The following is a 13,856-nucleotide window of genomic DNA, read 5'->3' on the forward strand; positions in this document are numbered from 1 at the left end:
GGTGGTTGTGGCAGGAAGCTGGCACCCAGTTAAGCATCAGCAAGTCTTCTCTTGCTGGTGGTTGTGAAGGGTGTAATAAAGTGATTTTCAGTTCTGGGCTGCCTGATTAGATCAGGCAGAGTTTCAATGCATCCTGTTCAAGTGCAAATCAGGCAAAAATATTCTCACCTTGAGGAACTAAGACTGAGGAGCATCTTTGAGCAATACGAATATAATACTTGTAGAAAAAGGAAACTGATGCACTTCATGTATGTGAAGATGCCAGCTATTGCACAATGACAAGGAGAGATTTGCACTTCAACAGTAGATGAAGCAATCCTGCTACATTTTGTAAAGCACTTTATTGATGTAACAGAGTCAAAACAAGCCCCTTCATCCTGAGAAGCAACTGAAATGCAGGTCTGTGCCACAATCATCATTCTGAGATGAGACTTGCCAGTGCTAAATGCATCACTAGTACTAGGTCATGCCTCCCATCCTTTTCTGTGACAAAGAGAGACTATTTTCTCTAGGGTAGAGAAAAAACAAGTCACTGAAAAGCGAACAGAGCGTTGTCACATCTTACACACCGAACAAAAATATTGTGCTATTTTGGTCTCAGAATAAAATTCCAGGACTTTATTGCTGTATGTATGTTTTCCTCTATGTAACTTATCTTACAATAGTCAAAGTGCCACCTTCTGGTTTAAAACTGTGCAACATTAACATTCATTTTCTTCCGAAGACCATTATACAGTGGGGGTGTAAAGTGAATCCAGCAGCAGTTACAAAATGTTGCCCGACTATTTTTTCTTAAAAGTTTAAGATAAAGATCTGCATACAAGCTGAATGAGAAGATGCTCAATTGATAGATCATTCAGTAACTTTAATAAAACATTTTTAGTTGGAAGTTTTGTAATGCTAAAATTTACAACTAAAACAAAAGTAAACACTCCTCCCCCTCCCCCCACTGTAGCCACAAGGTTTCTATACTTGTAAAGAACAAGAAATATGGTATGTAATTGTCTCACAAACCTGCTTCATTTCTAACAGAAGCAAAAGTTGTGGAGGCTGTCAGCCTGTTAAACCTGCAAGTTTGGCAGTGGAAGTCTGTTTTACTACCATTATGCTTCTTTTTGGTTATTTAAATACAAGCCTTTTTCTTCCCCTCCCATTCAACACACAGTATAGATCCCATTTCCTTTTTTTTAATTTATCCTCAGTATTATTTACAGAACTCCTACGGATAAAGTACAAACTAATATGAAATTAATGGTAGTTTGCATCTTCAAATATGCATCCCATGGCTAAATTTACCAAGACACTCCAACAGAATGATTTGAAGTTATGATGATTCTGAAGTATGTACAGCTGAGACTGTGGATGTTTTTTCATTTACTGTAGTAGATTCATTTGACCTGTCATCAACAGGAGTTGCCTTAGAAGTGGGGATAGCAGTATCCAAGGTGAGTGCAGAGGTTTGTTCTACACTTACAGTAGTGCTATGGGAAAGCAGATCTGCAGGTGGAGTAGATACCTCTGTGACCAAAGGAAATTGTGCAAGAAACTCAGGTGGCATTGAGAGAGGTGTTATTCCAGACAGATTTAGAGGTGGCAAGGAAGGAAGCGGTGGCAAACCTAGAAATTAAAAAAAGAAAGGCAGCAAATCACACACCACTCTACTTCTACTTTTTAAACTTTTCCCCAGGATGCCATGTGATCAGTTTGATCTACACTAGAACTATGAGTCTGCCAAGCCTCGTGGTATCTGTTTGTTCCCCGAGTAACTATGGGATTTCTTCTGCTCCTATTGAGTTCAATAGGAACATGATCAAGACTTTTGAGCAGCAGTAACTCAAATAGCTAGTTTTAAAGCTTTAAATATTTTGAAAGCCAAACAATCCTCCTCAACTAGATCATCAAGCATTCCTTAGAGGTTAACAATAATGGAACTTGTGTTGGCTTGCTGACATGTACAAGAGGCAGCTACCAGCCTTGAGACAATGCTTTTAATGTACTTATTTGTCCTATGGCCTGGATTTCTCTGGCACATCCTTAAAACTGCCAATGCCCACAGAAGCCTTGTTCCACTTTTTGCTTGCTCAATGTGTATTTTTCAGTAGTTGTATTTAGTACCATAAATTTAGTATGTCAAATACTTATTCTAACTTCTCAGTCTTCTTGGCTGGCACACAGAAAATATGAACTGTGCATTTCATTAAACCTCCCCCAAAAGCTATATACTTCCTCTAATTTTTAGCACAAAGGAACATCTTTATGAAGCCCTAAATATGATGGGGGTAATGAGGAAACATCATCAACCTAAGGCAGTGAGGACTAGATAGGATTACTTTGACACACATTCCTGACTGACCAGAAGAGGTCATCAATGAGAGCACCATTCCATCGCAACTGTGGCAACAGACTCAACCATATTCTGCATGACTGACCCATAGAGCACAACTTGGAATTAGTAATGAATGGGTGGTATCAAGGAAATAGGGTGGTCAAAGGTCTTCAGAAACCAGTTACTGTAATATTTACATTTTGTAAACATACCTGGATGTATATCTGACAATCCAGCACCAGGAATGATGGGTGGGGCAGGTAAATTCAGACTGGATAAACTGGTCAGGGTAGGAAGTCCAGTTGGTAATGACATCAGACCTAAAAAACAAATACGAAAGATACAAACCTCAATTTCAAGAGCTGCACCCAGCCAGTAGAAAAACTGTTCCAGACAGAACTTGCATATCACTGGCTCACACTATACTTCAAGTTGGTGGTTCTTTTTACAAATGGGAAAGTGAATACGCCTCTCTTTTGATCTTAAAATCCTGTGATGAAAGGGATTTACCTAGATGCTGTAGCAGCAAGAGTTAGGGCTAGAAAAATCCCACTTCCCAGCTAATTCTATTTTTACTATCATGGTAATAGAGCATCTTCCATAGGATAATGAAAAGGAAGGGAATGACTTTGGTTTGTTTTTTAAGTGACAAAAACAAGCGAAAGTGTTAGTTATAAACACAAATAGGAAAGGCTATGGTTAAGGACGAAAAATATACAGAAATAAGGGCAAGTTTTAAAGTAATTTTCAAAGTTAGGCAAAGGCTATATAATGCAATACAAGTGTGGAATTAAGATGGCATGTGCTTGCCATCATTCTGCCTGCCAACAAGTATATCCTGTTTTTTGTTTTGTTTTTTTAAATGGATCCTCTATGGAGCAAGGACCACCTCTGTCTTAAAGGTGTACACAGGGTTTAGGTTAATGAGGACTAATCCGGAAATAAACCTAGTGTGTCAACATTAACAGAATACTGTAAGATAGGATCCAACAAAAATTACTTATTTAAAAACAAATCAGATTCAAAACAGAACCAGCCCAATAAATAGTTAAGATTAATAAGTAGGTCAGCAGTAAAATAACAGACTGATTCGCAAGGAAAGCTTGTCTTTAGAGTGAAAGCTAAGACTAATGTAAATATTTGATCTGGGAAACTCTTAACTGTACACAGAAGCCCACCTTTAGCTACTATAAAGGCTTTAAACATCTTTGATTTACAGTTTTACGACTACAAGTATAGAAGTAGTGAACAGTTTTTTCCTGTGGGTTTCAAAACCACATTTATATTGCCCAGAGTTGGCAGGGAAATGTTCACACCTTAATGAAAAGTGAAACTTCTTAGTGGTTTGACGTCTTAACCTTGTGGTATAGGAATTTAGAATTTCCTGACATTATTACTGCACACACATACTTAGCTCTACTGTATTTTCTTCCCACACTGGCAAATCTGACTCCAAGAGTTTTGGGTTCATTTTTTAAAAACTTTACTACATTTCCAATATTTCAATTGTATTAGCATGCAAAGTACGTTAAGTAATCCTATGTGTCCTGTACCATTTAACAGGGAATATATGGAGAAATAAGACTTGCATTGTCTGTCAAACCTACAACAGAATGATTTTGGCACATGAGGAGACAAGAAGTGGAGGCCTGATAAGTCTTTGAATATGTTTAAGGGATGCTATAAAGATAATAACTATCAGTTGTTCTGTATGTCCACTGAAAACAGTGCAAGTAGAAAGGGCTTAATCTGCAGCAAGGTAGGTTTACAATAGATGTTAGAAAGTTTTTTCTAACTATAAGGATAGTTTAAGGTTTAAGCACTAGAACAGGTTAGTAAGGAAGGTTGTGGAATCCCCATCACTGGAGATGTTTAAGAACAGGTTAGATAAAATACCTATCAGGGATGGTTTTGGTCCTGTGTCAGTGTAGAGGGATGGACTAGGTGACCTCTCGAGGTCCCTTCCAGCCCTACATTTCTGTGATTCAGCATGTTTCATCCCTAACCAATTTCATATTCATCTGCCTGTAAGGCCTTAAGATCTCAGTTCCACTGTAACTTAATATGCATTAAGTACATTTCAGACAACAGAAATTTAGTGATGGATTGGTTACATTTTACTTTTACTCCAAATGTCAAACTTAATTAGCGAAACTGTGGTTTAAAAAAAAAAAAAAATCAGAATAGGATGAACTCCTAACCCCACTGAACTCAATGGCAAAACTCATTTGTTTCCACAAGGCTAGGATTTCACCAACATTTATTGTAGATACAATTGTGCTGAAAATGCAGATATTACCGAATTGGGGGATTTTCAGATGTTTGAGAGTCCAGTCCCAGTTTGCCAACCCACTACTCCCTCTTTATTTAGATTACGCCTCAAAACTCTGTTCCACAGTGACACAGAGTGCTAGGCACAAAGGCCTGAGTCACTACTCTTCACAGCAGCCCCAATCAGACAAAGCTTAATTTGTGGGCTGGCAGGGCAGAAAGGCCAATTAAGCTATTAGGGAAAAGCACACAACGAGGCCCAGGAAGGAAGCAGGCAGTAAGAGAGAGAGAGATTGTGCTTCTCTGTTTGGAAAAGGTTTGTGTGTGGTGGGATGCAACTGTATATAAACTGCACAGGGTACTGAACCAGCAAAAAGGTGTCTGCATAATTTGTGGACTGAGACAAAGGCAGGACTAAGGCAGCCCTTTTACACGCAGTTCTTGAGAGTCAACATTTAAAAAACGTAATTGAAACATCAAGTTGCACACATGTACCTTGTCCTTCCTCATGCCCTCTCTTCCCTACTAGATGTCAGCCTCCTTGGTCACATCATGTCTACAATTTGATTATATGGTATTCAAGGCAAAGGCCATACAATTCTCCCACTGGTTATGGATCTAGCACAATTATAAGTCCAGAAGAAAAAAATCTGTTCTAAGGGAACAGCAAGTATGGTTTATCTAGATATAGAAAGGTAGGGCTGGAAGGGACATCAAGACATCATTTCATCCATCCACTCATGCTGAGGCAGGGCCAAGTAAACCTAGATCATCCCTGACAGGTGTTTGTCTAACCTGTCCTTAAAACCTCCAATGACAGAAATTCCACAACCTCCCTGGGTACCCTATTCCAGTACTTAACTATCCTTAGAACAGCATTACACCTTAATGCTGTTAGAATATTATGACAATGAAAGGGACAAATTACTCCTATATTCCAGTTAAACAAAATGACAGAAACGGACATAAAATTTTCTTTAGAATGGGGCCAAAAAATACTAACCACCTTTTTCTCCCCATCATTCTATACATCTTGAGTTATTTTGTTTCTAAAACATTTGAACTTGCTCAAATTTTCACTACTCACCTGGTAATGTAGTTGCTGGGTTAACTGGTGGCACTGAACTGAGGGACTGATTCATTTGTGGTGGCAATAATGGTACTGTTGGGACACCTAATGAAAGATACATGAAAGTATATACCATCATTTCAAATATGTCCAAGTATGCGACATTCCAACCCGCTTCCTCACACAGTATCTCAAAGAAGAGCTTATAGGTAGGGCCCTGCCAAATTCATGGTCATAGGATTTAAAAAATCATAAATTTCATGATTTCAGCTATTTAAATCTTAAATTTCACAGTATGCAGGGGGAGTTACAAGGTTATTGGGGGGGCCAGGGCTGTGGTACTGCTACCCTTACTACGCACTGTTGCTGGCAGTGGCACTGTCTTCAGAGCTGGGCAGCTGGAGAGTAGTGGCTGCTGGTTGGGACCCAAGCTCTGAAGGCAAAGCTGCCACCAGCAGCAGCGCAGAAGTAAGGTACAGTATTGGCACCCTTACTTCTGCACTACACCCTGCAGAGCTGGATCATCAGGGCTTGGCTACACTCAAAACTCCAAAGCGCTGCTGCAGGAGCGTTTTAAAGTGTGAGTGTGGTCGCGGCGCAGAGCTGGGAGAGAGCTCTCCCAGCGCTGCAGGTACTCCACCTCCCCGTGGGTATTAGCTTGCAGTGCCGGGAGAGAGCTCTCCCAACGCTGCAGGTACTCCACCTCCCCGTGGGGATTAGCTTGCAGTGCTGGGAGCTGTGCTCCCAGCGCTGGGGCACTGTTTACACTGGCACTTTACAGCGCTGTAACTTGCTGCGCTCAGGGGGGGTGTTTTTTTCACACCCCCGAGCGAGAAAGCTGCAGCGCTGTAAAGCGCCAGTGTAGCCATGGCCTCAGTCCCACCCAGCTCTGAAGGCATGGTATTGCCACCCTTACTTCTGCACTGCTGCTGGTGGGGCGCTGCCTTCAGAGCGGGGCACCCGGCCAACAGCCGCCACACTCTGGCTGTCCAGCTCTGAAGGCAGCACAGAAGTAAGGGTGGCAATACCATGACCCCCCTGAAATTCACTTTAAGTTAGGACCCTCAATTGAGAAACGGTCTCCCCAGTGAAATCTGTATAGTATAAGGTAAAAGCACACAAGACCAGATTTCATAGTCTGATTTTTTTCATAGCCATTAATTTGGTAGGGCCCTACTTATAGGGATTCAATGTTTCTGTATTAGCAAAACCTTGTAAAATGGCATAAAATGCTATCAGTAATTTTGAACCCTGGTGTTAGTAGGTTCAGAGACACTCACCTTACAGTGAAAGTACATTTTACCATTGGGCTATGATGTGAAATATACCAAGCCCTAGTTTTTGGGAAATGGTTTTGGGAGATGCAAAGGGAAGACATGAACTCTGGAAATCTTATGCATTTCTACAAACATGTTTTCTCTTTAGGAAGTTAACTGACAAATCCATTTTTCTGAATTACAGAAGTCAATAAATTATGACTATTTCACAGGTGAGGTTTTTTTTTTATACATACCTGTACTGAGAACACTACTGACTGTAGTAGGAGTTGAACTAATGGACAGTCCTGACAGACTCTGTTCAATTCCTGTTGTTCCAGGCGGTAACGTGGATGGGGGATTAACTGAAGACAGTTGAACCTTACAAAAATGAAAAATGTTAGTTATACTTTCACAGTTATGATTTTATCCAGCACAAAAGAGATTACAACTTACCTCTGTAAATCCATCTTTGAGTGGACTGATGGGTGCACTATGCAATTGTCCAGGGAGAGAAATTTTCTTTCCTTCTTCAAATGGACGTGTAGGTATCCGATGTAAATACCCATAGCCAATGCCACATCCTAGGCTTTTAAAATATGAACATTTGAAGGTTAGCCACAGATCAGTCTGACCTTGGTACACGCATAAACCACTATCACCATGGACTCTACACTAAACAAACAGCACAGAACAACCTTGCCTAACGTGAAAAGGACTCAGTTCTCAGATTCCCCAAAAACACAAGAATGGTGTCTTGAACTACAGCGAGACACAGAAGTGTGTCAACCAACAGAGCTGCAGGCACTCAGCAACCACAGGACAGTTTCCCCCTACAGTATTTTTTCCCCCCAAGGGCTTCCTTTGTGTAATCCAGTTTTAAGTGACAACTAATGAGGCTTCCATAACTTCCTTTGGGGGACTGGTTTACAATATGCCATACTCAAATAGCTCTTAGAAAACATAGCCAATTACCTGCAAATGGCTCAAGATGTCATAATAAATCTCTAGAATAAAGCCTTGTAAATCACTAAGTGCCCATTGTTATATGGAAAAGTACTAGAGTACACACTGTCATTTTTCTGAGGAGAGAAATACTCTCACTAGTAGATTATACATATTACTTTGAACCTTTATAGCTCCTTTCAACCACTAATATCACTACACAACATCACAGGTGTTCAAAAGATTTAAAAACTATTAGAAACATAGCTAAGCCTCAACCACACCCTTGTAAAATAGATTTACAGATGGGGAAATAAAGTACAGAACTTAGTTCTGCCCAAAATCAGAGTAAGTCAGAGATACAGTTGAAAATATAACCCAGGTACATCAGCTACAGTCTTCTGTTCTAGACACAACATGCTTTAGCATACTATACAGTATCAAGATTTCAAGTCCAATGCACTAAGCATTCATAAAGTTTTATGAACTTTTAAACAAGCTAATTTGAGTAACTACAAAAAACATGGGCCCTTTTACAAACTAATTTGTATGTACATCACCACCGCACAGTTTCTTCTTAACGGCAATACTCTTTGCAGCAGGAATTACCTTTTCCTCTGTTTCTACAGCATCAAGCACAGTGGGGCTCTAATCTTGAATGGGCTAGGTGCCTCTGCAAAACCACCATTTGGTATGTTGAATTAGCTTACCTGCCTTCTCCACCCCATGCAGAATTGGGGGTAATAATCACCTCTCGACAATTATCCGTGTCTGTGTTGTACACATAAAGTTTTAATGGTTTTCCTTCATGTGTTTCAATAAGAGAGAACAGATCTTCAGACTAAAAAAAAATAGGAACATTGCGAATTGGTTAATTTTTTAAAATAGTATTTTAATTTTAGAATCTAAAAAACCATGGCAATTAGTATCTCATAGGCTTCAATGCAGAACTAGCAGAGCCTGGCACCTAGCGTGTGTGTGTGTCTATATCTCTATAAAAAAAAAATCAAATTTCAGTATACTCCACAGATAAAATAGTTTATATTTTCAGACTGAAAAACTGAGAAGACGAACTACTACCTATGGGATAATAACTCAGATTTCAAATCAGAATTAAAAAATGAAAGTTTAAATTGTATTTTACTAGTTTAATTCCTAATAAATATTTCAAATTATTTTTAAAAAGTGTAAACTAATCTCATCTTATTATATGAAGGCATTTCAAACAGCATTTTTTAACTCTAAAGTTATATTTGTGTACTCAAATGTAGACTTGCTGTGCCAGCGCTCCTCCCACTAAGTGGCAAAGAACTTCTATTAGCACAGGACACTGAAAAAGTTGGGGTTAATATTAATATTGCCCTGGTACTCTGCTTCTTGTAAATGAAATTCAAAGTTATATTACCTCATTCATGACAGTATCTGCTCCGATGACATAGTCACTATGTGGTCTAAGACCTGCTAGTGCAGCAGGAGAATTTGATTCAACTTCCTAGTTTCAAGATATAAAATTACAAAAGTTAAATCTCCTCGAAGTATTAGCAAAACACAGTAACGAGCCCCTTCCCAACCTTTGAGTTTAAAGGAATTAACACACACAAAATGGAAAATGTTCCAAATACTTATTCTACACGTAGTCCCATTTTAAAAGATACTGCAACAGTACATATACAAATATAAGATTTGATAAGATATCCCACAGACGTATGGATCTCTGTTTTGTCACTATTTTCCCCTGCCACACAAAATGCTTTGTCTGAAGTCTTCAAGCTGGAGGATGTGGTGGAGAGATCTCAGTATTTATGCAAAAATGAGTATTAATTATAATATAATCTTCCAATGTTAGGTCATTACAAACTCGATGAATTTTAGGATTTAGCTACAACTATGTTATACTATCAGGCGGTAGCTGTGTTAGTCTGTATCCATAAAAATAACGAGGAGTCCGGTGGCACCTTAAAGGCTAACAGATTTATTTGGGCATAAAAAACCCACTTCTTCAGATGCATGGAGTTAAAATTACAGATGCAGGCATTATTATTCTGACACATGAGGAGAAGGGAGTTACCTTACCAATGTTGACAGGGCCAATTCAATCAGAGTAGATGTAGTCCACTCCCAATAACAGATGAGGAGGTATCAATGCCAGGAGAGGGAAAGTTGCTTTTGTAGTGAGCAAGTCACTCCCAGTCCCTGTTCAAGCCCAAATTAATGGTGTTAAATTTGAAGTAAAAAACAAACGTCAAAGAGAAATGGCAAATTTCATTTGCAAATTTAACACCATTAATATGGCTTGAATAGGGTCTGGGAGTGGTTGGCACACTACAAAAGCATCTTTCCCTCTCCTGGTATTTTCACTCCATGCATCTGAAGAAGTATTTTTTTTACTCAAAAAGCTTATACCCAAATAAACCTGTTAGTCTTTAAGGTGCCAACGGACTCCTCGTTATTTTTATGGATACAGACTAACTCAGGGTACGTCTTCACTACCCGCCGTATCGGCGGGTAGCAATCGATTGCTCGGGGATCGATATATCGCGTCTCATCTAGATGAGATATATTGATCCCCGAACGCGCTTATATCGATTCCGTAACTCCACCAACCCAAACGGAGTTGCGGAATCGACAGGGGGAGCCGCGGACATCGATCCCGGGCCGTGAGGATGGTGAGTAATTCGATCTTAGATACTTCGACTTCAGCTACGTTATTCATGTAGCTGAAGTTGCGTATCTAAGATTGATTTTCCCCCGTAGTGTAGACCAGCCCTCAGCTACCCCCTGATACTTGTCTCCTGGCATTGATACCTCCTCACCAATTATTGGGAAAGGACTACATCCACCCTGATTGAATTGGCCCTCCTCGTTGTTTTTGTTATACTATGATACTTGAGAAAACGTTACTTGATACAAGCCAAGTGAGAGAACTTGTTTATGACCCTTGGACTGCAGCCTGACAGGCTGGTCTATTTGCCTTTGTTTTATGAATTGAAGGATGTATACAGGTGTCAAATGGTAGTTGTGTGTTGTACGGAATTTTCCACAGGCATCTTTGAATTCAAGTAGTAATTGTCGCAACTGGGAAAACACCATTTACTTGAATAGGCAAACCTTACCACAGAGCAGGATACTTCTTTGGTATAAATCATCAGTGGGCAAAAAATGTTTTATCCCTAACAACATTTCTTGCAAATAGTTGGTCCTGACTTCAAAATGGTATTAAGAGCAAAAAACAAAAAGGTCATGAATAGGGATGTGTTATCCCAGTAATAAACTAGGAGTAAAGTGGGTTTCTTTCATAAACACACTAACATCTTCATTTTTCAAATGTAAAAACATTTATGGTCAGGAAATATTTTACAGAAAGTGTTACTTATAAAACACATTTCCACTCAATTGGAAATAGTTACATACCAACACAGCAAGGTCAATTAATGCTTAATTACCTAAGAAACTATTTTAAAATAGGAATTTATATCGAAGCAGTATTTTAGCAACTCCTCACCAAACAAGAATCACCTCTTCAAAGACTGTGGAGAAAGGACAGCAACTTAGTAACTCTTCTAGTTTGAGGACAAGGTGGAAGAGGTGATATATTTTAGTAGACCAACTGCCGCTGGTGGAAGAGAGAAGCTTTTGAGCTTACACAGAACCAGACCTGAAGAAGAGCTCCATGTAATCTCGAAATGTTAAGACCATTTTAAAAGCTTTTTAAGACCAGGCGCATTGAACTTCTTAAAAATAGAATTTCAATTCCTGTTGAACCCTAATGAAACTGAAGAAATCTCAGAAATAGAATTTAAAAAAAAATTAAAACCTCTAACATGAAAGCTTATCTAAGAGTTTCCTGCCACAAAAAAACACAAGCACTTAAAGGAACGGAATGTTCAGGAACTGAAGGTGTCAACAAAACCAACTCATGAAGCCATTGAGTCAATATATTTTAGTCCGATCCAGTCCTAAAAAGGTGCACCTTCGCCTCCAGTAAAGCTGTGACAGGAGAAGGGTATAAAACTCCCTCTGCTCTCATCTAAAATGCACACATTCAAACACCTTGTCTCTACGAGTAAACTACCACAAACCTAACAAGAACAAAAAAGAAGCCTCAAGAAAAAGAAGTCAATGACAACATCCAAGACTTCAACAAGGAAGTTAAAACACTGCACAAATAGTTAGATTTAGAACTCATGTAAGGATTTGAGACATTGAAATGCTATTGTCACTTAAGACATTAACAATTTCTCCTGTAAGCCCCATAGTTTAGGGCCATGTATTTCAGGATAGGAGCTAAATGTTGGTAAATAGAGAAAGTTTTAAATTTTCATTTAAGATTAATATTCGTTAGTTGTCCTGTATTAAGGCAGCTCCTTAAAATGGCTTCTTCGAAGCAACAGATTTAAAAACTGACTTCCTAGAGTTTGGTTAAAATTGCTTACTTAACCTAAAATGATTTATAAATTGGCAATCAATAACCAGACTGGAATCAACTGTCCTTAAGAACATTACTAAAACATTTTATAAGTGGGAAAAATAATTTGAAAATATACTAAGACTGAACTCTCAATAATTTTGGGACTTCTGGTAGTCTTAACTTTCCAAGAACAAAAGCACTCCAGAAATAGTTTTAGCTCACAGGTATGATATTTGGGTATGTCTACACTACCCATGTTACAGCATGGCCAAGGCAGTGCTGTGACATAGGCAGTATAGTCATGCATTATCACTGGGGGAGAACTTGTTGCACAGGGGTGTGTTTTTTCACACCCCTGAACGACAAAAGTTTTAGCACTGAAAGTGGCAGTATAGACAGCCTTAGTTTAAAGCTTTCCATGAAGAGATAACAGAAAAAACTGTTTCACATTCATGTTTCTTTTCCTTTAATAAAATAATGGTATAGTAGATCACAAATTTAATATCAGTCAACAACGTGATACAGTTGTGAAGAAAGCTAATACTCTAGGATGCATTAACAGGAATGTCACATATAATATACAGGAAATAACTGTCCTGATCTACAAAGCACTCGTGAGGACTCAGATGGAGTACTGTGTTCAGTTTGGGCACCACTCTAAGGATATGAACAAACTGGAGGAGAGCTATAAAATGATAAAACAGGTCTGCACAACATGCAGCCCACGGAGGCTCACTGTGCAGCCCGCAGGGGGATTCTAAATCCCGCGCACACAGAGCTCTGCAGGCAGCCCAGAGCCCTTTAAATCTCAGCTGTGGCTGGGATTCAAAAGGCTCTGGGCTACCCGCAGAGATTTCCAGCCGCAGCTGAGATTTAAAGGGCTTGGGGCTCCCCGCCGCCGCGGGCAGACCAGAGCCCTTTGAATCCCAGTCGCGGCTCCAGTGGATGGGCTGGGGCTGGGATTTAAAGGGCTCAGGCTCTTCTCAGCAGCAGGAGCTCTGGGCCCTTTAAATCCCTGCCCCCGCCCCGCAAAGCTCTGGGTTCCCCAGCCACTGGAGCCCCAGGGCCTTTATTTGCCCCTGAGGGCTCCCAGCCACCTCTTCAGCTGGGAGCCCCTGGTTGATTTAAAATCAAGTATCACCTCCCTACCCCTAACCTTCCTTTTTGACCCACAGCTGTTTTGGTGGGGAGGTGCTGGGGAAGGAGGGTTTGTTTCTGCAGGGCTGGGCGGTGCTGGGGTAGGGTGTTTCCACAGGGCTGGGCCGGGAGGTCCTGGGAAGGGGGGGGGGGGGGGAAGATTAGGAAACCTGAGCTATGAAGAAAGGTTAAAAATGCTGGGTATGCTTAGTCTTGAGAAAAGGAGACTGAGGGGAGGGACCTGATAACTGTCTTCAAATATATTAAGGGCTATTATAAAGAAGAAGATGTTGATCAACTGTTTTCCAGGATCACTTAAGGAAGGACAAAAAAGTAGTAATTGGATCAACCTACAGCAAGGGAGATTTAGGTAAGATATTAGGAAAAATCTTTCTAAGGCTGTATCTACACTGCCACTTTCAGCACTAAAACTTTTGTTGTTCA

At 39.9% G+C, this 13,856-nt stretch overlaps 1 protein-coding gene across 1 annotated transcript in view; it reads right to left on the reverse strand.

Moving 5' to 3' along the window:
• Positions 1 to 322: 322 nt before the first annotated feature.
• Positions 323 to 13,856, reverse strand: part of GORASP2 (golgi reassembly stacking protein 2) — a 40,992-nt gene continuing 27,458 nt past the window's right edge. Inside the window, exons 4-10 of the mRNA XM_050916716.1 lie at positions 9,273 to 9,359; positions 8,578 to 8,708; positions 7,379 to 7,511; positions 7,180 to 7,303; positions 5,685 to 5,771; positions 2,539 to 2,646; positions 323 to 1,617 (exon numbers count right to left, since the gene is read on the reverse strand). Coding sequence (XP_050772673.1) covers positions 1,325 to 1,617; positions 2,539 to 2,646; positions 5,685 to 5,771; positions 7,180 to 7,303; positions 7,379 to 7,511; positions 8,578 to 8,708; positions 9,273 to 9,359 — 963 coding nt within the window. The 3' untranslated portion in view covers positions 323 to 1,324. The remainder of the gene's footprint in view (positions 1,618 to 2,538; positions 2,647 to 5,684; positions 5,772 to 7,179; positions 7,304 to 7,378; positions 7,512 to 8,577; positions 8,709 to 9,272; positions 9,360 to 13,856) is intronic.

This window comes from Gopherus flavomarginatus, chromosome 10 (genome assembly GCF_025201925.1).
Source record: "Gopherus flavomarginatus isolate rGopFla2 chromosome 10, rGopFla2.mat.asm, whole genome shotgun sequence".
In the NCBI taxonomy this organism is placed as follows: Eukaryota; Metazoa; Chordata; order Testudines; family Testudinidae; genus Gopherus; species Gopherus flavomarginatus.